At 38.5% G+C, this 22957-nt stretch overlaps 1 protein-coding gene across 3 annotated transcripts; it reads left to right on the top strand.

The window, feature by feature from the left end:
- The first annotated feature begins 9924 nt into the window (after positions 1-9924).
- Positions 9925-20246, top strand: rnf41 (ring finger protein 41). 3 transcript variants are annotated; one of them, XM_034173076.1, is made up of 7 exons: positions 9925-10065; positions 13247-13314; positions 13853-13965; positions 14062-14333; positions 15493-15628; positions 18579-18682; positions 18765-20246. In XM_034173076.1, the coding sequence occupies exons 3-7, from the start codon at positions 13876-13878 to the stop codon at positions 19117-19119; spliced, it is 957 nt and encodes a 318-aa protein (XP_034028967.1). In that variant the 5' UTR covers positions 9925-10065; positions 13247-13314; positions 13853-13875; the 3' UTR covers positions 19120-20246. The 3 variants fall into 3 exon arrangements, with proteins under 3 accessions (XP_034028967.1, XP_034028965.1, XP_034028966.1); XM_034173074.1 differs by having other exon boundaries at positions 13247-13323; XM_034173075.1 differs by having other exon boundaries at positions 9944-10065; positions 13218-13323.
- Positions 20247-22957: the final 2711 nt, after the last annotated feature.

Below are 22957 nucleotides of genomic sequence, written 5' to 3'. Positions count from 1 at the left end.
GAGCAAATAATGAATACGTTCAGTTTTTTATTTTTAGTAAATTTGCAACAACTTCAGAAAAAATTGTGGGGTGTTGTGAGTACAAGATTGACGGGACAATCAATTTGCCCCATTTTGAAATAAGGCTGTAACAAAATGTTGAAAAGTAAAGCACTGAGAATACTTTCTGGATACACTGTGTGTGTGTGTGTGTGTGTGTATATATATATATATATATATATATATATATATATATATATATATATATATATATAAAATGTGTGTGTGTGTGTGTGTATGTATGCATACATAACATTGGATAGACTTTGATGGTATTATAGTGTGTACTTGAACCAAATTCCTTGAATTCTGGTTTTTAGCCTGTAGAAATGTTCATTTGCATGTGTAGATGTATATGCATCCTCTTCCTCCTTGAATGAAATGTTTTCTCACAAATATTTACGACCTGCTGCCAGTGATGTATGCGGATAAAAGGAATTATGAAATGCCTTATCTTTGTTTTCAGTGTTCAGCATTAATGGTGATTTCCTCGTGTCCCTCCCTTTTCAACGTGTAGCCGACAGTTTGTACAGTTTAAAAACTCCTGAGATTTCTATCTGCTGTATAACATATAGCGATGTGTTTTTTCCGATTGTTTTTGTTCCTCGGAGGTCTTGTGATTGTGGTTTTAGAGAAACATTCCCCTTCAAAAGTGCCGTTTGTTTTCACCAGCAGAGGTTGTGTCTGGGGGGGGAGGAAATATATGTGCAAGAAGGAAAGCAAATGTTGGGAAGCACTCTGCAGTGTTTCGTGATGAAGAAAACGACACACAGTATTTGTGTAGGTGACACAAGGCAGCAGTCTTCTGATGGAGCACCTTACTGACTTGCTCTTCCGGTGAGCTCACACCAAGCTTGATTACTCCAGAGCAGAGCCATATTGGAGAATTCACCTTTTAGGAGCCCCCCTTGAATGTGCTGTTAGAAATAGCCTACTGTAAGAAAGGATGTATACTGCATGTTCTGTGGCATTTTAGTTATTGGTCCCTTTCTTGGTTTTGTGTTTAGTCTCCTTCACTGTAGATGTTGCCACCTCATTGCAATTCACAAGCTATTAACAATCCTTTGACAACTGGACTAAAGCAGGCACTGATCTGCTGCAGAGGCAGCCTTACTACATTTCAAATAGTAATTAAAAAATAGATAACAGGGTGCCTGTTTTACTTTGAGTGGCTTATCTTGGGGGGGAACACAAAGGAGCCCTTATCGTGAATGGTAGGACTCTGGATCAGGGCTTGTGATGAGTTACAATCATATGGTTACAGTGCACCTTCACACGTTGGCTTGCCCACCCAACATTCCAAACTCTCCATTTTCCCCAGTCTTGTCCGATTAATTATATACACACTACCAGTCAAAGGTTTGACTTTCAGTGAAATGGGAATGTGTGTCTAGGCATTTGACTGGTACAATTAGATATCTTTTTTCTTTTTTTTGCTTTGCTGGTGAATGAAGTGGACATGTGTGTTAGTGACAGGGTTCCCTATTTAGCCTGATTACCTCATTTACAAAACTGCAAATATACTATTCTAGTGTGTGGAATATAAAGGAGTCGGTGCCATCACCAGCAGCATGGTCTGTAGACCTGTGATGACAACAGGACCAATGAACTTAAATTTAGGCAACAGAACAGTATCATCAGCCTGGAGGTGCAGACATGATTGAGTTTTTTGGAAGGCCGCATGGGCTTCTTGATTTCTTCAGCTCGTGAAGCCCCATAGATACTACCCCAGTCACCATCAGGGCCAATCAGAAATGCTCAAGACAAGTTTGACCCCTGTTATATACCGGCTGTGTTGTGAGTGTGGCATCTAAGCTGCCACGGCTTTTTTTTTTTTTTTTTTACTGGTTATCTGTTGGTTTGTGTGGTGGTGTGTTTTGTTTTTACTTACAGCACTCATCTTACCAGGGGTCACCTAAAAGCACACATTGTGTTGACCATGTTAATGTTAAAAATACAGACTCACCATGTGAGCCAACAGTTTTTTCCTTTTCGATTTTTATAATCCACATCCTGTGCGTCACAGAGCTCATTGGGAGTTTAGTTGTGAAGCATTTGGAGAAAGGAAAACCTGATTGACTTTATTTAAAAATAATTATATTTTTCATATCTGTGACCTCTTCCCCAGACGTATAAACTCATGGCAGCTGCGATGCAAAATGTGCTTCTGGGATGCTTCCTTCATACAGGCGGTGTACAAGGTGTAATCTGTTAAAATGAAAATTGACACAACGTTGCCGCCACATACACAATGCAGCCGGTGTGTTTCAGGCCTTAAGAGTTTTAGGTAATTTTTTGTTTTGGTTACAAATTGATATTCCACATCATTTTACAGTACAAAGTTGGGATGCCTGATGCTCTGCAGCTTTGTACTGCTCCTGAAAGGTTGACTGGAATAGTGACTGGGGATTTTAAAGCCTGATTTAAGTCACAGTTGTTAAAGTAAATTATTATTTTGGCGTCACTTGCTGTTTTCTGTAGCATTTCTCCTACCTCCTTGTTTTGCAGCCTTGAGTGTTGTTTGTTTTGTCCACATTCTTTGAAAAACAAAAAGGAAATCTATTGATGGGACAGATTTTTCATAAGCAATGGTAGTTAGACAAAAAGTATGTGTGGTTGTGCTGTATGCGTATATGTGACGTTGGGAAAAAAAAATATTTATGAGAAGCATTTATATGACATAATACCACTGGAATGTGAAGCCAGACAAAGTTGTGATGCAGATTATGATAGTCTATCCCCTTTAACATTCAGTGGTGATTGGTCAGAGGAATCATCCTTTGAAAACTAATAACCATGCATTAGCTTTTTTAAATTTGGGTTTTTGTTGTGCATATAGTTCTCTGTCTAGACCGATAATGTATTTCAGTGTTTACAGCTTTGTTCTGGATCGGCCACTGATTGCCCTGCGGTTGTACTTGATACCACAGATTGTCACAAGATGTGAAGGTGGATGTGTAATTCTGTAAGAGGGTGAGTTTGAGTCCCTTGAGCCGTATGCCTTTGAACCCATCTGTCCACTCCAAACCAAATTCTGCTTCATAGGCGTCTGTCTCCGCACTGCCCCAACATTTTACATTTTCAGTTTGATGACAAGGGGTACAGGACAAGGTGAAAGGTTTGAGGTTTTTGTGATCACGGCCCCCTCCCCACAAATACCTGCTCCAGGACAGGACCAGCCCACTTCCCCCATCGTCCACCCCCCCAAACCTCAAGCCATTCATGTTTCTGTTGTGTTTTTTCAACAATGCAATCCTGAAAGCACTTTGCCTTGTTATTCCTTTGTGTGAACATGTGAATGATAATTTGTTACAAAAATATTAAATATGTAAAAGATCATTCACTGTTTTGGAAAAACCTGCATCTGTCTTTCTGACGTTAAAAGAAAAAAAAAAACAATTTAGTGATGTTAAACCTGAATCGATTTTATAAAATGTTTGCTGCAGCCAATTGGTCTTGTCATTCAGTATTGTGGCTTAGGGTTGTTTGTGTTCAATAAAGTGCTATTGCTAAATATGCATTGGGTCTTGAGTATTTTCTGGCCATGTGATGAGCCTTGTAGGAGGCTAAAAAAAAAAAAAAAATTTAACCAACAATTTCACTGGGATATTGTATCTACAGAAAACAAAAATATAATTGCTGTACTTTTGTTTTTGCAGACTTCTTTTTCCATGAGTTGAAGTGAAAGATGTAAAACTTACTCTATGTATGCAAAAGACTGCTTTCTGCCATTAACAATTTTGTTAAAATCTCTGTTAATAAGCATTTAATATTTGCCAGGATAATCCATCCACTAGATAGGTGTGGCATATCAGTGCTATTAAACACTATGATTATTGTACAGGTCTGCCTTGGACTGACCACAACAAAAGTCCACTTTAAATACAACCCTAAATCAAAAAAAAAAATGTTTGGACGATATGGAAAATGCAAAAAAAATAAAATAAACAGCACCAGTGATTTTTATGTTTACTTTGATTTCTGTCATAGACTGTATGAACCACAGATATTTAATGTTTTGTGTGGTCACTTAATTTCATTTATTAATGTACATCCATTCCTGCATTTTAGGCATTCATTAAATTTAAAGGATGCCTTTAACTTTAAAAGGACATATACAAGTACATGCTTGGACAAAATTATTGGTACCCCTGTATTTTATGTACACATTTTAATATGTGGTCAGAAATAAATACAAAGCAATTTTGTATGTGTTTAGAAAATGTCCAAAATTATTTGGCAACAAGAACAAAAAATGCTTTCATAAAGTGAAACCAAAAATCCTGATATAAAATGTACCACCCCAATATCAATGAAGTTGGGACGTGTAAAATTTAAATAAAAACAGAATACAATGACTTGCAAATCCTCTTCAACCTATATTCAATGGAATTCACAAAGACAAGATACTTAATGTTCAAACTGATACATTTTATTGCTTTTGTGCAAATATTTGCTCATTTTGAAATGCATGCCTGCAACACATTTCAAAAAAAAGCTGAGAGAGGTATGTTTATCACTGTGTTACATCATCTTTCCTTCTAACAACACTCAATGAGTGTTTGGGAACAGAGAACACTCATGATTGGGTAGAAAAGGAGCATCCCCAAAAGTCTCAGCTGTTCACAAGCAAAGATGGGGTGAGGATCACCACTTTGTGAACAACTGCATGAAAAAATAGTCCAACAGTTTAAGAACAATGTTCAGTTGTAAGGAATTTAGGGATTCCATCATCTACAGTCCATAATATAATCAGAAGATTCAGAGAATCTGGAGAACTAAGCGGCAAGGCAGAAAACCAACATTGAATGCCCGTGACCTTCGATCCCTCAGGCGGCACTGCATTAAAAACCGACATCATTGTTTAAAGGATCTTACCGCGTGGGCTCAGGAACACCTCAGAAAGCTATTGTCAGTTAACACAGTTCGTCGCTACATCTACAAGTGCAAGTTAAAACTCTACCATACAAAGCAAAAGCCATACATCAACAACATCCAGAAATGCCGCCGCCTTCTCTGGACCCAAGCTCATTTGAAATGGATAGATGCAAAGTGGAAAAGTGTGCTGTGGTCTGATGAGTCCACATTTCAAATTGTTTTTGGAAATCATGGACGTCGTGGTCTCTGGACAAAAAAAGGAAAAAGACCATCCAGATTGTTACCAGCGCAAAGTTCAAAAGCCAGCATCACAGTGGTAAACATACCACTTTCCCAGTTTTTTTTAAATGTGTTGCGGGCATCCATTTCAAAATCAATCAATCAATCAATTTTTTTTTATATAGCGCCAAATCACAACAAACAGTTGCCCCAAGGCGCCTTATATTGTAAGGCAAGGCCATACAATAATTATGTAAAACCCCAACGGTCAAAACGACCCCCTGTGAGCAAGCACTTGGCTACAGTGGGAAGGAAAAACTCCCTTTTAACAGGAAGAAACCTCCAGCAGAACCAGGCTCAGGGAGGGGCAGTCTTCTGCTGGGACTGGTTGGGGCTGAGGGAGAGAACCAGGAAAAAGACATGCTGTGGAGGGGAGCAGAGATCGATCACTAATGATTAAATGCAGAGTGGTGCATACAGAGCAAAAAGAGAAAGAAACAGTGCATCATGGGAACCCCCCAGCAGTCTACGTCTATAGCAGCATAACTAAGGGATGGTTCAGGGTCACCTGATCCAGCCCTAACTATAAGCTTTAGCAAAAAGGAAAGTTTTAAGCCTAATCTTAAAAGTAGAGAGGGTGTCTGTCTCCCTGATCTGAATTGGGAGCTGGTTCCACAGGAGAGGAGCCTGAAAGCTGAAGGCTCTGCCTCCCATTCTACTCTTACAAACCCTAGGAACTACAAGTAAGCCTGCAGTCTGAGAGCGAAGCGCTCTATTGGGGTGATATGGTACTACGAGGTCCCTAAGATAAGATGGGACCTGATTATTCAAAACCTTATAAGTAAGAAGAATAATTTTAAATTCTATTCTAGAATTAACAGGAAGCCAATGAAGAGAGGCCAATATGGGTGAAACATGAGCAAATATTTACACAAAAACATTTATCAGTTTGAACATCAAATATCTTTTCTTTGTGGTGTATTCAATTGAATATAGGTTGAAGAGGATTTGAAAATTATTGTATTCTGTTTTTATTTACATTTTACACAATGTCCCAACTTCATTGGAATTGGGGTTGTATGCTGGGTACAGTTACCGACACACTTTGATGGATTTACAGTAAATTACAGTCAGTTTTCTTGAGACAAGTCGGGACAGATACAATAATCTTGTCCTTTATTTATTTGTATATATATATATGTGTGTGTGTGTGTGTGTGTGTGTGTGTGTGTGTGTGTGTGTGTGTGTGTGTGTGTGTGTGTGTGTGTGTGTGTGTGTGTGTGTGTGTGTGTGTGTGTGTGTGTGTGTGTGTAAAATATACAGCATGTAAAAGACAGTGCTGTGGAAAAAGTTATTGCCCCATGAACTTTAACATGTTTTAATTTTTTTAGGACATCAAAAAACAAAACGAAAATTCGGGCTTGTTATATTAAAATTTTGAAAATTCTGCCCTTTAAACTGACAGTGAATTAAACGACATAAAAATTTAAAAGCCAAAATGATGGTGTGAATAAGTAAATGCCCCCTTTGGTATAACACATACAAACCATCACTTTTACATACAGTCTTCTTTGGACAACTCAGGGGACAGATACATGAGCATTTCCAAGGCACTGAATATGTCTTGGTCTTTATCTACATCAGTTATGTAGAAATGCAAACAGTATGGCACTCTATGGTAAATCTATGTGGAGCAGATATTTCTCAAAAACTAAGGGACTGTGCAAGGAGACGAGTGAGGAAAGTCGCTTGTCACTCGTCAGTAACAACCCAAGTAATCCACATGTACAAAGAAATCAAACCATAAATGTCCACAAAGTATGTGGAATAATGTGAAAAAGTAAGTCCCTTCAGCTGCTCCCTTGTTTTCACTCTGGGTCATCACAGAAGATCCAAGGTGGGTCTGCCAACAAAAGCTTTTGTATAAAGTATTAAATACATTTCAATAAGCATGTTCAATACTTTTACCTTGTGTCATTGCATTTTATTACAAATAACTTAATTTCTGTACTTATTTGTTCTTGTTCCTTTGTACATGTGTATTATTTGGGTTGTTACCGACATCCGGGGAAAATTTCATGCCAGGAGCACCTTTTAGAAATACATTTACTGGAAAAAAAAAAAGGCAACTTGTTTGATACTTATTTTACCCACTGTATAATTATATATTTATATATATATATATATATACACACGCACAGAGACCTGACATTTGGAGTTTGGTGTGCTTATGTATTTTGGGTCAAGGATGAATGCTGCAAAAACAAAGCTTAAAGGACAAATATGTTGGAGAAATTAGCAATTTTAGCTAACTAGTAAGCAATGAATGTTGTCCTACAATGCACCATGAGAGTTTGGGGTTTTAAATGTTATTGTGGTTCATGTTAGTTTAACAGTGATAACTGTTATTGATTTATTGTGTTTTTGTAGTTCAATTGGTTTAGTCAGTTTAGTTAAGTGTCATGTTGCTGGTACCATAAGTGAGAAGAGTATTGCGTTTGATGTCTTCCACCACTGTCTCTGTTTCTGCATATCTAAAATTAAAAGCAATGCAGAAAAGACAAAAAAAACTCTGTGTGTGTGTGTGTGTGTGTGTGTGTGTGTGTGTGTGTGTGTGTGTGTGTGTGTGTGTGTGTGTGTGTGTGTGTGTGTGTGTGTGTGTGTGTGTGTGTGTGTGTGTGTGTGTGTGTGTGTGTGTGTGACTTTGATCACGGAGAAACTGGGGAGAGTTGACATTTGCCGTTTGGTATACTTATGCATTTTGGGTCAAGGATGAACGCCGGTAAAACAGAACATTGATAGGACTAATATTTTTGGAGAGCCTATGGATCTTATCTAAAGTTGCTAACTACATTCTGGACTCACATGCCATTCCAACAGGGGGCGGTAAATAATCTTTATATTAAAAGAATGAGTGCATGCGTGTGTGATTTTATTTCATAAGTTCAATGTAAGTACATAATATAATTGTGAATATGTTAAAAAATACATGGATGACACAAGAAAATGAAAACACTTATTTCCATTGTGGTCCATTTAAAAGTTAAATGACAAAATAAAAGTAATAATAAAATAATAATAATGATAGTAATAATAATGTGTATATGATAACAAGACCCTAAACAATTTATAAATACATTAAGACAGTCGGTTAACAGAAAAAATACAGAATTAACAGGAATTAAAAGGATTGAGTTCTTCTAAAAATTGTTGTGGTCTAACATTCTGAAAACATTCTGGACTCACATGCCGTTCCAATTCATTATATAAACTTAGCTTAATTTATTACCATTGAAAAATGTCAGCTACCTATTTTATAAAATAGCCTGTGTATTGCCACAGGCAACGCACTAGTATATGTACACACACACATAACACGTGTGTAAACAAAAAACTAGAATGTTTCAAGTGGGTTTTTTTTTTTTCTTCTAATTTTGATAACAACAGTTTACAGCTCAAAATATAAAAAGGCATCTCAAAATGTAAGTTTGAGAAACTATTTATTCAGTATAAATACTGTGAATCTCTGGAGTAGTAGTACATACAACCACAATGATGGGGAAGACTGCTGAGTTAACATTTGTAAAAAAGAATCTATGGGTTATTGTCAAGCGGAAGATGAGTCACCAAACCCAACCATACTGACAGGCTGAAGGCCACTATCAAAGGAACTCGGGCTTCCATCACACCTCAGCAGTGCCGCAGGCTGGTCGCTGACATGCCACGCCACTTCGGTACAGTAATTTGTGCAAAAGGAGCCCCAGTCAAGGACTGACTGAGTGCATAAATTAAAATACTTTAATAAGTTCGATATTTCTGCATTATACATCTTTTATCCCCCCTATGAAATATGGGGGGATAAAGGATGTGTGCAATAATCATGTCCATCTGTCCATTTTCATTTGTTAGCGCGGTATCTCACAAAGCAGTTGACCAATTTCATTCATATTTAGCAAAAGGGTGTAGCTGGGTGATTCCCCCAAACACCAGTCAATCACAGTGACCTTGGGGTCAGTTTCAAGGTTACAGCGAGATATTCAAGATATTGTCATTGTTAGCATTATATCTCAAGAACCAGTTGACCAATTTCCTTCAGATTTAGCATAAGGGTGTATGTGGGCGATCCCTCAACACCAATCAATTACTCCAACACTTCTTATTACTGATTTGTGGGGGCCGGGGGGCTACGTCATCTCCTGATGATTATGATCTTGTGAACTATTCTAATATTTTGATACACTTTTATTTTTTACAACTGTAGACTGTAATTATCAAAATTAAAATACAAAAATATTTGAAACAGTTTTTATGTACTCAAAAAATATAAATTATTCACTTTCAGAAACAGATTTTCTCTCTCTCTCGTTGGAAACTGGAGGGTTTTTTTTACTCCCATTTCGAATCACGGATAACGCACCAAAGTGCTAAAACTTGTTTACGGCGTTTTCTTATTTGCCTCTGTTTTAAAAAAAGCACCTTTTATATACCTGATGAGGTCGACTGTATATTACGTTCGCAAGCCAGTGACGCGGAGAGTAGAGTTGCCAAGTCCGCCTTTTTTATGTATTTAATTTCCAAGTTGCCTAGAAAACAAAAATTTCAAGTGGCGGGTTGCGGCAGTTTGGGTTTGTTTTGAAAATATATAAATTAAAAAAAAAATCCTTCAAACCGCCACTCACACAAACACAGAATAGTTTTTTTTTTTGTTTTTTTTTTTGCTAACATCGAGGCCGTAAGAGGCCAAAATATATATCAAAATCATATGGGCTGGTTTTAGTAGCTGCATTGGCTTATTTTAACAGGGGGATCTGGCAACACTGATACAGACGATAGGATGTAGCTGGACGTGGCTAACAGCGAGCTACGATCCACAGCACATCCGAAAACACACCTAAACCGTGATTAGGATCGGTTTAACCCCGCAGTCAGGTCAGTTTTTCTTTGAATTCAGACATTTTATTCGTCTGAAGATGGTTGTTAACAAGTATTTTTCAGTTAGCGCAAACTGGTTAGCTTGTAGTAGCCAGCAGTACTGTTGACGCTAGTTGGTTAGCCTGCATTAGCCACATTTAAATGATCATCTTTTGCACTGATTTCTGATCTTCGGCAGTTATTCCGCGAACAGGACAGCAGTTTACCGCAATATAAACTTAATTCAGTTGCATTTTATTTCAGAATTAAGAGCAAATACAGGAGTCTTACTCATTTAGCTAATTAGCATGTTGCTAAGCACGCTGAGTGTGATTGGAGAAACGCATCTGTAGTCCACCGGGTCGCTGCTTCTCCGAAATCAGGCCATTCAGTTTGGGTCAGCAGGATGTGTGCGAAACGGGCTGCAAAAGGAAGTCATATGATTACATCACCTGGCATTTGTGTGGAGTTTCAGGCTCTGATTTCTGTGCTCTTCTCTTTAATGGATTCAATATCATTCAGACATAAATATGTTGTGAACGAAGCCATCCTAATACAAAATGTTTGAGCCAGTTGTGTTAGCTGTCACATCATCAATGACTCCAAAAATAGTTAGCAGCACCGTTATCGTTATTGATTTAATTTGTCAGTTATTTTTGGATTAATCATATGAAATGAGAGAGGTACTGCAAAGAGGAATGAGCAAAACTACCCAAAGATAGGTGCACCAAGTTTGTGGCATCATATTCAAGAAGACTTGAGGCTGTAATTGCTGCCAAAGGTGCATCAACAAAGTATTGAGCAAAGGTTGTGAATACTTATGTACAAATGATTTGGTAGTGTTTGTTACATCCGCCAAGGACGTAATAAATGGATTTATTTATTTGTATGTCTGTTGGCAGGATTATGTCAAAACTACTGCACAGATTGTGATGACATTTTCACCACAGATAGATATTAGGCCATGGAAGACTCCATTACATTTTGGAGGTGATCCGGATTTTGGATCAAGATTTCACTTTATATAGGCTTTGAAGGATTATGCAAAAAAAAAAAAACTACTTCACAGATTCTCACCAAATTTGCACCACAAATAAATATTAGGGCAGTGGTGTCCAAAGTATTCCAGAAAGGGTCAAGAGGGTGCAGGTTATCTTTTCTTTGAGCAGATGGGATGAGTTCATTAGTGAAATCACCTGCTGGATTCAGTGGCTGCAAAGAAAACCTGCACCCTCTTGGCCCTTTCTAGAATACATTATACCACTGTATTAGGGCATGGAAGACGCCACTGAATTTTGGAGATGATCCGGATTATGGATCAAGATTTCACTTTATATAGGCTTTGAAGGATTATGTCAAAACTATTTAACAGATTCTCACCAAATTTGCACTACAGACAGATATTAGGGCATGGAAGACTCCACTCACTTTTGGATGTGATCCGGTTTGGTGGATGTCAGAAATCTTGGTTTGTTCTTGTTTTTAATAAATTTGCAAGAATTTAAAAAAATTAAGTTGTTGTCATTATGGGGTGTTGTGAGTGGAATTTTGAGGGACAAAATACTTTCTGGATGTACTGTACACTTATAAAATGCACCCACAATCATGGCAGCCCATCATACAGAAAGATCGACATGAATATGTGAGAGAAAGCACAGCAAAAATACAAGACAAGTAAGCGGTACTCTTAATTTGTAAACTGCAAAAAGAAAAAGGCTGTTTGTAAATTCTTTTGTAGAGCTGCAGTGATTAATCAGTTATTAAATGAATTATCAGTATTTTGGTAATCAATTAAATTGTTTTAACTCTGTTTAAATGTTTCAGTTCTCTGATTTCATATAAATTTTCTGGTTTCCATTCTGTCTGACAGTAAACAGAATGCGTTGAGTGAATCATGGCCTAAACTAAACATTTAAGTACGTCATCTTGGGTTTTAGAAAACATAGATTTTTGTGTCCGCCAACAAAGTTAGGACGAGGAGGTTAGGCTATGTTTTCGCACCTGTTTGTGTTTTTTGTTTGTGAACAGCTTGAAACCTATAATTTTCCATATATCATTATGAAATTTTTAACAGAGGATTTATATCCCGATAGGCAAGAACTGATTCAGTTTTCAAGGTCAAAGTCAGCAAAACTCTTGGAAAAATTCCTATCCTTTTAACATTGAAGGAATTTTTTTTTTTAAATCCATAACTCTGTCAGAAAAGAACAAATTTATTTCATATTTGAGAGTGTTATGTATCCTTTATCGACTGACAAACATTGATCCAGATCTGATCCAGATTACAGATTTTGTGGCCATTTAAATTTAACATTGAAAACAAACCCCATTTAATGTATACTTTACATTATATCTTAAGCAGACGTGCCCCAATAACACTCATATTTGAAAGTGAGGTGCAGACTGGCACTCACTATCACCTGACAAAGTTTGATCTGAATTGTGATTTTTGTAGACATTTGAATTTAATATTGAAAAGCCCATTTAGTGTACATTTTGCATCACAGCTCAATCAGAGTGCCTCAATCACTCTCATTTGTGACATTGAGGTACAAACTGACACACTCAGTGAATGGACTAAGTTTGATCCGCATCTGATCCATATTGTGGATTTAGCAGATATTTGAAAAGTATCTGCATTGAAAAGCCTTTTTGATATGTATATATATTGTATTATATTTTAGTTTATGAAAAGCCACTGCTCAGGGCTTTGACCTTGAAATTTTTTTTCAAGGTACACATTTGTGGAATTGGGGACTAGTGTTGGCAGAACTCTAAGAGCGCAATGCTCTAGTGTTTTTTTTCTTCTTCTTCTTCTTTTTCTTCACTTTTTTGACATTTTATGGACAAAACTGGAAAATAATCAACAGATTAATTGATGATGAAAATAATTCAATTGCAGATTTATTAAATATCTTTGGTAAACTAAAAAAACTATCATTTAATTGACAAATTATTTCATGTCTCACTTGGTATGTTCTTTGGAACTGTTCCTCATCTGAGGGTCTGAGGCTAGAGAGTATAGAGATTGTAAAGCTCACAGAGAATTCCTTTTTATTGCCCAGTCAAACAAATTGTCTTACCAGTAATTGTAAATGTCAAGTAAACACTCAAACTGAGCTGAATCTTGTGTTGGCATTGTTTTGTTTATATATTTGTTTATTTTACAGGACGTCTGTGCCTCTGTTTTGTCAGACAGATTGTCTTTGCCAGATATGACCTGTCACTGACAGGTCAAGTGCTTAATGGATGCATTTGAGACCTTTTGTGAGTGAGGTAGGTTTGCAACATTTTGAACTAATAAAATAATCTATGTATATCTATGATCTGCCAAGAGGATTGTGTCCATGTGAAAAATAAGACTTCTGACAGGATACTCACAATTGTGAGATTAAAATTAGAAAAACATTGTGCTTGTTGTATCTTGGGTCCAAGAAAATGGCAGCCAGCTCAGGGAAAAAAAAAAAAAAATCTCAAGTCCATACAGACTCAGAGCTACCTCACAGTCTAATGGCCGGCTCTTCTACGCCTAAAGGCCGGCCCACTGAACACATTTCTTTGAAGATTGTTCTGAATGATTTTATCCTTCTTCTTTGGTAGATTTGTGGCCATATTTGTCACCAGAATATGACCATCTCCTGTTTCTGACCCAGTCTTCTAAAAACTCTGGTGAACCATCAGCGACATGTGTTCTCTGAGGGACCTCATTTTTCATATGGCACTAATCCTCTTCAGCAACCGTGAGACCATAATTCAGCTAAATCTCCTGGAAACCTAATTTGCTTTGTTTTATGTGCCACTAAAGGTTGCGGCTTTCAGTAATGTACCATGGGGTACGATGTCACGAGGTTCCAAGGGGAGGTGGATGAAGACCTACTGTGCCCTATATGCAGTGGAGTGCTGGAAGAACCAGTGCAGGTGACTTCTTCTCTAAAACCACATACTTTCTCAATGAAACCATCTGTACCTGAATGTGGTTTAAATTTTGGACCGTATGTGCTCCCCTCAATTTAGGCCCCACACTGTGAGCATGCTTTCTGCAACGCTTGTATAACACAGTGGTTTGCCCAGCAGCAGATTTGTCCTGTTGACCGCACAGTCGTGACGCTAGCTCACCTCCGACCTGTGCCCCGCATCATGCGCAACATGCTGTCCAAACTTCAGATCAGCTGTGACAACGCGAGCTTTGGTTGTACTGCCACACTACGCCTGGATCAGCTACAGTCGCACCTCAAGGACTGTGAGCACAATCCGAAACGGCCTGTGAACTGTGAGGAGGGTTGTGGGTGAGTGGCTTCGGTGTTACAGAAGATATCCACTGTGTTGTCACTGGCGTGGGAGAAAAACATTTCTATTGATGATTCACACACACACTCATCTTCAACGCTTAATCTAATTAAGGGTCATGGGGGCTGGAGCCTATCCCAGTAGTCATAGAGCGCAAGGTGGGGTACAGCCGGGACAGGACGCCAATCTGTCACAGGGCCACAAACAAACACAGTCACACCCACACGCACACCTACGGACAATTTAAAGATTCCAACCCACCTAACCTGCATGTCTTTGGATGTGGGAGGAAACCCACGCAAACACGAGGAGAACATACAAACTCCACACAGAAAGGCCACAGGCGGGAATTGAACCCATGACCTTCTTGCGGTGAGGCAACAGTGCTAACCACTAAGCCACCGTGCTGCCCCTATTGATGATTCATATCATCCCAGTATTTAATTTTGCAACATGAGAATCTGTTTTTAGGGCAGCACAGTGGCTTAGCGGTTAGCACTGTTGCCTCACAGCGAGAATGTCATGGGATTGATTCCCACCTGTGGAGTTTGCGTGGGTTCCATCCAGGTGCTCTGCTTCCTCCCACATCCAAGGACATGCAGGTTAGGCAGATTGAAAACTTTAAATTGTCCATAGGCGTGCGTGCGGGGATGAATGTGGTTTTTCTCTGTATGTATCCCTGTGACAGACCGGCGTCCTTTCCAGGGTGTACCCCAGCTCATGCCCTAAGACTGCTCGGATAGGCTTCAGCCCCCATGGCCCTTAATTGGAGTAAGCGGTTGAAGATGTGTGAGTGAGTGAAAACCGGTTTTAGAGTCCAGAATCGCTATAATTCAACATCAGTCACAGATGGAAACAAGTTGAACATGTAGTACCACTTTTATTCAGCAGAGAGCACCATCTATTGTAGACCTAATGAGCAATACATGAGGTCACAAACATCCTTGCCCAGTGTCTGCTGGACTTCCACAAAGAATTTATGTGATGTGTAAATGGATGTTTCTGTTGTTGAAATCCTGAACAGGATCAGCTGTAGTGGTAACAACTGGAACAGTAGAGGGATGGAGGGATATGAACATGAATGTTACCCCCTGTTGTGACCATGAATAATTCAAGTTCATCTCCTGTTCTTTTCTCTGTCCTGCTCCTCTCTTGCAGACTTGAGATGCCCAAAGATGAACTGCCAAACCACAAATGCATCAAACATTTGCGGAGCGTTGTCCAGCAGCAACAAAGCAAAATTTCAGAACTGGAGAAAACCGTTGCAGAGCATAAGCACCAGTTGGGGGAACAAGTAAGACTACTTGCCTGTTAAATTATTAATTTCTACTTGTATTGGAAACCTGGCCTGGAAATACATTGTTCTAAAAATGTGTTTTATGTAGCCAGGTGTGTAATCAGGTCAGGTCTGGGAGCATGCTCTAGTACCGCACACTGGGACTGTGGGAGGTGATGATCTAGTGGTTAAAGCAATGGGTTTGAGACCAGCGGGTCCTCTGTTCAAATCCCCATCAAGAAAATTGCTAGGGCCCTTGGGAAAGGTCCTTAGTACCCAAGTTGCACCTGTTGCCTTGTGTGGCAGCACACTGACAGCGGGGTGTGTGAGTGAATGTGAAGCGCTTTGAGCTTCTGATCCAGATGGTAAAGAACTTTGTACATGCAGTCTGTTTAGCATTCCTGCATCCATCACACTATAAGCCTTGGGTCCTGGGTGGCAGACAACTACTTCAACCTCGCCTCCCAAAAATAGCTGCAGCTAGTTTTTGAGGGTGCCCTGCTGTCGGCAGATTTACTACCATGCAGTACTAAACTGTTTACATTTTGTAATAATTGCAGTGATTGGTAGTTTTCCCAGAAATTCCCAGAAATGTGGGTTTTTATTTCCATGGCGAATTATATCAGGTTATTTTTGTTTTCCTGGCCCGCGTTGTTTTTAGTCTGTGGTCTGATTTCATGATGTTTGTATTAGTAAAATTGTCTGGAAATGTTTCTGTTGAGGCACCACAGTGGATATTAAGTCTCATGTTTTCACGTCCTGATCTGAGACTGAAGGATAAATGTAACGTGCCGACGCTTGTCTACACAGCAGTGAGAGAGTGACTTTGTTACAGATTTTACCGTGAACGCTGCATCATGTTGAAACTACAAAGAAATGGATGGAAACATTGTTCTAAAGTTATTTCACACAAATCAAACTCTCTTTGGGATGAATTTACTTCAGACTGTCTCCATGCAAATGTGATATGTTAGCCTGCTAAATCTGCATTTTTTTTGGTTTCTTCTGTTACATGGATGTGAAACATTCATGTGGAGAAAAATATGAAAAACATTTAACATGCTCGTAAACGTTTGTGCGTGTTATTTTGCACAGCGTGGAAGTTGTCAGTGTCCCAGAAATGCTGACATCAACACTTGATGGAAAATGCGTGTTATTGTGTTTCCCATTTATATAAGTGAATATGAATCAAATTTAAACTCAAATCAGTGTTCCCGAGTAATAAAGGTGATATTGGTGACTTAATGAACAGTAGGTGCAGCTTTACTTGTCACATTTTATTTTTGTTCATGTTAAGAGACATATCATTTGTGCAGATTGCTGAAGTCAAATGTTTAGATGAATGTAGAGAGAGAACAGTAACAGTCCAGTGCAAATATCTGGTTTTATGAAATGGTAATGACATCGCATTCTAATCCATGTGACAGTCTGTGTATTATAGTTCTGCCATCTGGCCATGAAAAAAAAATATGCTTTTTATGACTAAAATGGGACTGAGAAATGGCTCTCATTTAGTATGTTTATTGCACAAAATTGCATGTAATATTTCAAAATTTTCTAGGGGACACTGGCCAGTGTCAATTTTTTTTTTTTTTTATCCCCCCCCCCCCCCCCCCCCCCCCCCCCAGACTCCAAGGGCCACTCAGTGTAATTGACAAAATTCCAAGCAACATGCACTTGGGAGCATGTGCTTTGCTGGATCCACCACACTAATGGAACCACTCTGGGTCCTGGTTGCCGACTGCCAAGGCCAAGCAACAAATTAATCCACAAATCTCAAAACGAACTGTCTATATGAACGTAAACATTAACGCTTCTGCGGTCCGAGGGCATTTTTTGGACAGTTCACTCGCCTGGCATAAATGTTTTATTATTGCTGTTAACAGCTCTCCCTGCATCCCACAATCAAGTTTTATGTCTCTTTTTTTTCAGGACAACCTGTGCTTTTAGAATATATATGTTTTTGTTGTGTTATATAAGTGTAATAAAGGTTTACAATCAGAAATAAGAAAGTAAAAAATAAAGCGAAAAATAATTTTCCACACATTTATTCAAAACACACAGCAAACTATAATAAACAACTGTTTTGACACTTTATAAAGGTAATTTGAGGTCTTGTGTGAAAGACTGTACAACAAAAAGGTTCGAACAATAAACACAAATGCACATTTTGAACAATATATACAAAATGGTCTATGGGTTTTGTTATTTTGATATAGTAAACAGTGCTTTACGCCGAGAAAGCAACAGAGTTATCCAGCAACATTCACATGCAAACTAGTGGAGCAATCCTGATAGTTACACACTCTTTGTTTGAGCACGTGAGATTGTCATCAGAGGCTCTCCGTCTGCTTTCACACACAGCGTAATGGCGCAGGGCGCATTGGAATAGTGTGTAATCATTGGAGCACCCAGGGGGCTATTCAAACGGGCCAACTAGTAACATATCACTCTTGAAAACGATCTTTGGCTTTTCACGTGAGGTAAATCTGCCCTACAATTGGATTTTGGAAAACCATGTGACGGTGAACCAGTTCGGATTGGACACTCACATTGCGCACATCACACAGCTTCTATGAGGAGTACAAAGATGGCCGATGGCTGGCTTGAAAGTCTGGAGTTAACTTTTCAGCAAAAAAAAAAAAAAAGTAAGTTTCTATCTCATATCATTGAAAAGTTATTTATAATTTAGTAAAGCTTGGTCTTGGCTGTTGTATACGACGGCGTCGGCCCCAGAGGGTTAAAGCCTTAGGCCACGCATACTTTATATAATCACTGTTATCAGGAAGCTTTGAATCTTCCCTTGCTAAAAGAAGTGAGGATTCATATTCGTCAAAAATCCGCTAACACTAAGTTAAGGTAAGAATACTGGGTACAGTACTGGCCACTTTTTGCAGTTCTCTGAGATAATACTGAAGACTGTGTTTCATTTGAGGAGCTTTCTGAAACTGCTGCTGTTAATCCTCAGAAGCGGGACATTCAGCTGCTAAAAGCCTATATGAGAGCCATCCGCAGCGCTAACCCCAACCTCCATAACCTTGAGGAGAGCATCGAGTACAATGAGATCTTGGAGTAAGTCAAATCCTGCATTCCATTTTTCTCCCAAGTAGCCAAACCAAAATCACATTTGTAAATCTGTTGCTTTTATTTCCAGATGGGTCAACTCCATGCAGCCTGCCAGAGTGACCCGCTGGGGCGGCATGATATCCACACCTGATGCTGTGCTCCAGACGGTCATTAAACGCTCTCTCATCGACAGCGGCTGTCCTCTTTCGATCGTCAATGATCTGATCGAGAACGCCCACGAGCGCAACTGGCCACAGGGACTAGCCACGCTGGAGACACGCCAGATGAACAGGCGCTACTACGAGAACTACGTTGCCAAACGGATCCCTGGCAAGCAAGCGGTGGTGGTGATGGCGTGTGAGAATCAGCACATGGGGGAGGACATGATTCTGGAGCCCGGCCTGGTCATGATCTTTGCACACGGCGTGGAGGAGATCTTATAACTGTGCAGCTGGGTGCGCAGATCCACAGAAAAGTGGGGACATTTTGTTTTGGGCAGGGGGTTGCTGTGGAGAAAGAAGTAATTTCCTTGCTGAAGTGAAAACTAATAAACCTGGTTTATTAAATCTTAAGAGGCTTCCTCCTAAGCTTGATGCCTATGCCTTAAAGTAAGGACGAATAAATATTGAACCTGATAAAATACAAAGTGAATCTGACTGACACTGAAGATAAAAAGGTGAAATGTGACGTTTACAAGGTTTCTAACTAGTGCATTACACGATCTGATTGTTCTGCTCCACATCTTAATCTAGTGTTAAATCCTCAACCCCCATTCAAAGCCCCCTGTTGTATAAATCTTTGTAAATACAAAATACTATATAAGGAAATGTCATATTCTCCCATTCCTCTTGATGTAATTGTGATTTCCCTCCCCCTTTCAGTTTTGTTCAATCTGCTTGTTACCTTCTCAAAGAGCGATGACTGAACGTTTTCCGTGCTTGCTTTAGTATTTAGTTTTGCCATAGATGTAAAATGCACTGTGCATCTTTGTTTTTGATCGTCCAAACCTCTGTGCCAGTTATTTATTGTGTTGCCTTTTTAAAAACCAATATGCTTGAAAATTACCATTTGATGTATGTAAACCTGCTTTATTTTTTTTTCTTTCATTTGATTTCATTGCAGGAAGAAAAAAAAACATCTTGTTGCCTCAGTTTGGTGTGTGTGTGTGTGTGTGTGTGTGTATAGTCTGTTAGATGCATTTGAAGTGTTACAATTAAAGTTTAAGATTTAAACATATGATGCAGTTTATTTTAAATCTCCAAACAGTCACTTTATGTTGGTGAATTCTTATGTTTGGGATGATTGATTTATCAACATTAATCTTCCTGTTCACATGTACTCACTGATAAGTCACTAAACATGCAGCGTGGAGATTGTAAAGACATTTGTAAAGTCGCTCCTTAAGGTTAATTTTTGCACCATTATTTACTTATACCTGTAGTAATACACTTCACACATCTATTGTTAAAGAAAAGAACAATGGCTTGGTTTCCCTGTTAATGTTTTGGTGTCTGTTATGTACTGTGTTGTACAGACATGAAGGTAATAAAACACAAAGCTTCATCCAAAATCTTACTTTCTCATTTGGATTAATATTTTGAATTTCTGATCTTAAAAATGTAGTTCTTTATTTTGCCACAGTATGTCATCAGGGAGCTTCATTTCTTCTGGGCCCAGCAGCTCAATGCATTATGTAAAGACTTCAGAGAAAATTATTGTATGTTTTCTGGAATCACAGCAGTGGGGAGGTGTTGTGTGACATGATGAGATGCAGATGATTCAGGCGCCAAAAAAAAAAGTTTAACCAGCAAACTGAGTGGAGGTGTGCACTGACCTGACTCACTCATTTTCTAAGACTGACCCAGACACCCACGTTTTCCGGGTCTATTATCCCCAGTGGCCGGCTCAACTCTCACTGTGGAGCCTAATCCCTCACTGCTGTGGTCAGTGGAATGTGAAATCATGCACTTTTCCCTTTATTGTCTGCATCATTTTGTGATGTGGAAAGCTGAAACGGTGTACAAGCAGTCGTGCATACTGAATAAAACATACGTATTGTTTGACGGTACAGTACTAACACACTTGGACGTTTTCATGTTCTATTCCTATATATATATACATATATATATATAATTTTTTTTTCAAGGAAGGATACCCCCCCCCAAAAAAAGTCAAAAAATGAATACAGAATAAGCAGTGTTTGCTTGCGCAATCACTGATTTGTGTGTCTGCAGGATATACCAAAAACATCTGACTGACATTCTGACATTCAATGAAATATCAGAGTGAACCTTGATTCAAGAAAGATTCAATGAGTTTGAGGTGGATTTAAAGTCATTTATGTCCCATTTTTTATAAATGATCTTATTAGATTTTCGAGTAAACCATGTATAAAATTATTGAATTTATTTGGTATTCATAGTTATTAGTAGCCATTTTAAAGAAACATAAAAGGACAAAATGCTAATGCAAAAATACAGAAATGACAAAATATGCATATACAAGGGGCAATTGAGAAGTTTTGAGCCTGACCCAGAAAAAGTCAGGTGTGACTCACCATCTTTTATATTCTGAGAAACCAGCATTTCTCAACATTGCACCCAGTGAGTGAAAATGTCACACGATCTCAAATCACCAAAAATTTGTTTCAAATTCAGTTAAATGGATCACAGTGAGATGTAAAGAATGTTGCATATGTGGTAAATCTTGCTTTGGGCAGTCCTCAGAAGCTGAATGGTGTGCAGAGGAGACCATGGTAAGGGAAGCCATCAAGATATAGAGGTGCAGGCCCCTGCCAGCCTGCTCATCTGATTTCACTCGGCAGCTCACAGTCAGTGGTGGAAAAATACGTTACAGATGTGTCACAGTTCTTCAAATCACAGTCAACATGTCTATTCCTGCTTGTTTTAGCAGCCAGTGACAAATTGTGTTGATTTAATTGATCATTATTTCTGCAGATGATTCACTTTAGTGCAGGTGCAGCTATTTTTGACTGTGAGTGGGGGGAAAAAGGATGAACAATTTCCTGCAGGCACAAAAGTGGGTCGTATAAGAAAAAAATTCCTTTTGAACAGTGCACGTCAGTGAATATTGTAGCTGCTGTTATTTGTGGCACTTTAAGTGGTTATGTTAGTGAAATGTAGGCAAAAGGGGTTTCTTTTATGTATGAAATTTTAAAATGTTTCCATTTCCCCTCTGTAACTGCTGCTTGCAGGCTTTGGAGAAAGCTCCTTCTGAAAATCCTTTTTTTTGTACATTTGCATGAACAGAAGTAAAACAGGTTTGTCATGCAATTTTTTTGCATTGTACTTCATTTAACTGGCTGAGAAAGTAGGTCAGTGCCTGTATTTACCAAACTGGTGAAATTGAAATCTTAGATTTGCTGCAACTATAAATTACATTACTTGCAAATATAAAGATGGCTCATTCAGTGCCAATTCACCTAAATTTCAGTAACTTCCCCAAGTCAACCCCTCAGATTTTGTTAAAAATATATATATAAATGTAGTTCACCATGCAAAAGATTAGCTTTCAATTCCTCTTACTTTAGGTAATACAGACCTTTGAAATTTGACCCTAAAGATGCAGTATGTGAAAATTTGCCTTTTCCTCAATATCAGGGGCTTATAATTTTATAATGGAACCACCTAGGTATCTCATATTGCACATATTTGCAAAATGATATCCATATCTTTCAGTTTTGCATCAGATAACCTCTGGAATTAATAGTTTTTGCCTTGTATGAGGCTAAAAATGGCTTTTTGGCCAAAATGGGGAAAATACGGTCAGATTGTAGGAGCTCTTCTGAAAATATCAAACAACTTAGAATTTCCTCATTATAAGTCAGCAAATATAGAGATATTATGCATTCACAGGTACATGGGTTGCCAGGTGTCTGGTAATGAATTAAAAATGTTTTAAGATAGCCCCACCCTTCAAAGTGTTCTAAAATGGGCTATTTTTATCCTTTGATTTGGCCATAGCTAGGCATTTAGAATCTTTATATTTTTTCTGAAGATTGGTTTATATAAGATCATTCAACTGACCAAAGGATTTTATTCAGAACTCATGGCTTCATATTTATAAAAAAAATTATTCACATGAATGTTTTGTAAATATTCACTTTTTCAAGATTCAGTTGGAAATAGAATTGTCTAATACTGCAGAATTTTATCAAATGACATACAGAACTTTAGATTCTGTTGTTAAAATGCCAAAGGAAAGTATATTTTCATAGCTGCAGCTACCATTGCAGGTACAAGGTCACGTCATGATTTCCTG

This window comes from Thalassophryne amazonica, chromosome 6 (genome assembly GCF_902500255.1).
Source record: "Thalassophryne amazonica chromosome 6, fThaAma1.1, whole genome shotgun sequence".
NCBI classification, from domain to species: Eukaryota; Metazoa; Chordata; class Actinopteri; order Batrachoidiformes; family Batrachoididae; genus Thalassophryne; species Thalassophryne amazonica.
This window is presented reverse-complemented; position numbering and strand designations above follow the sequence as displayed.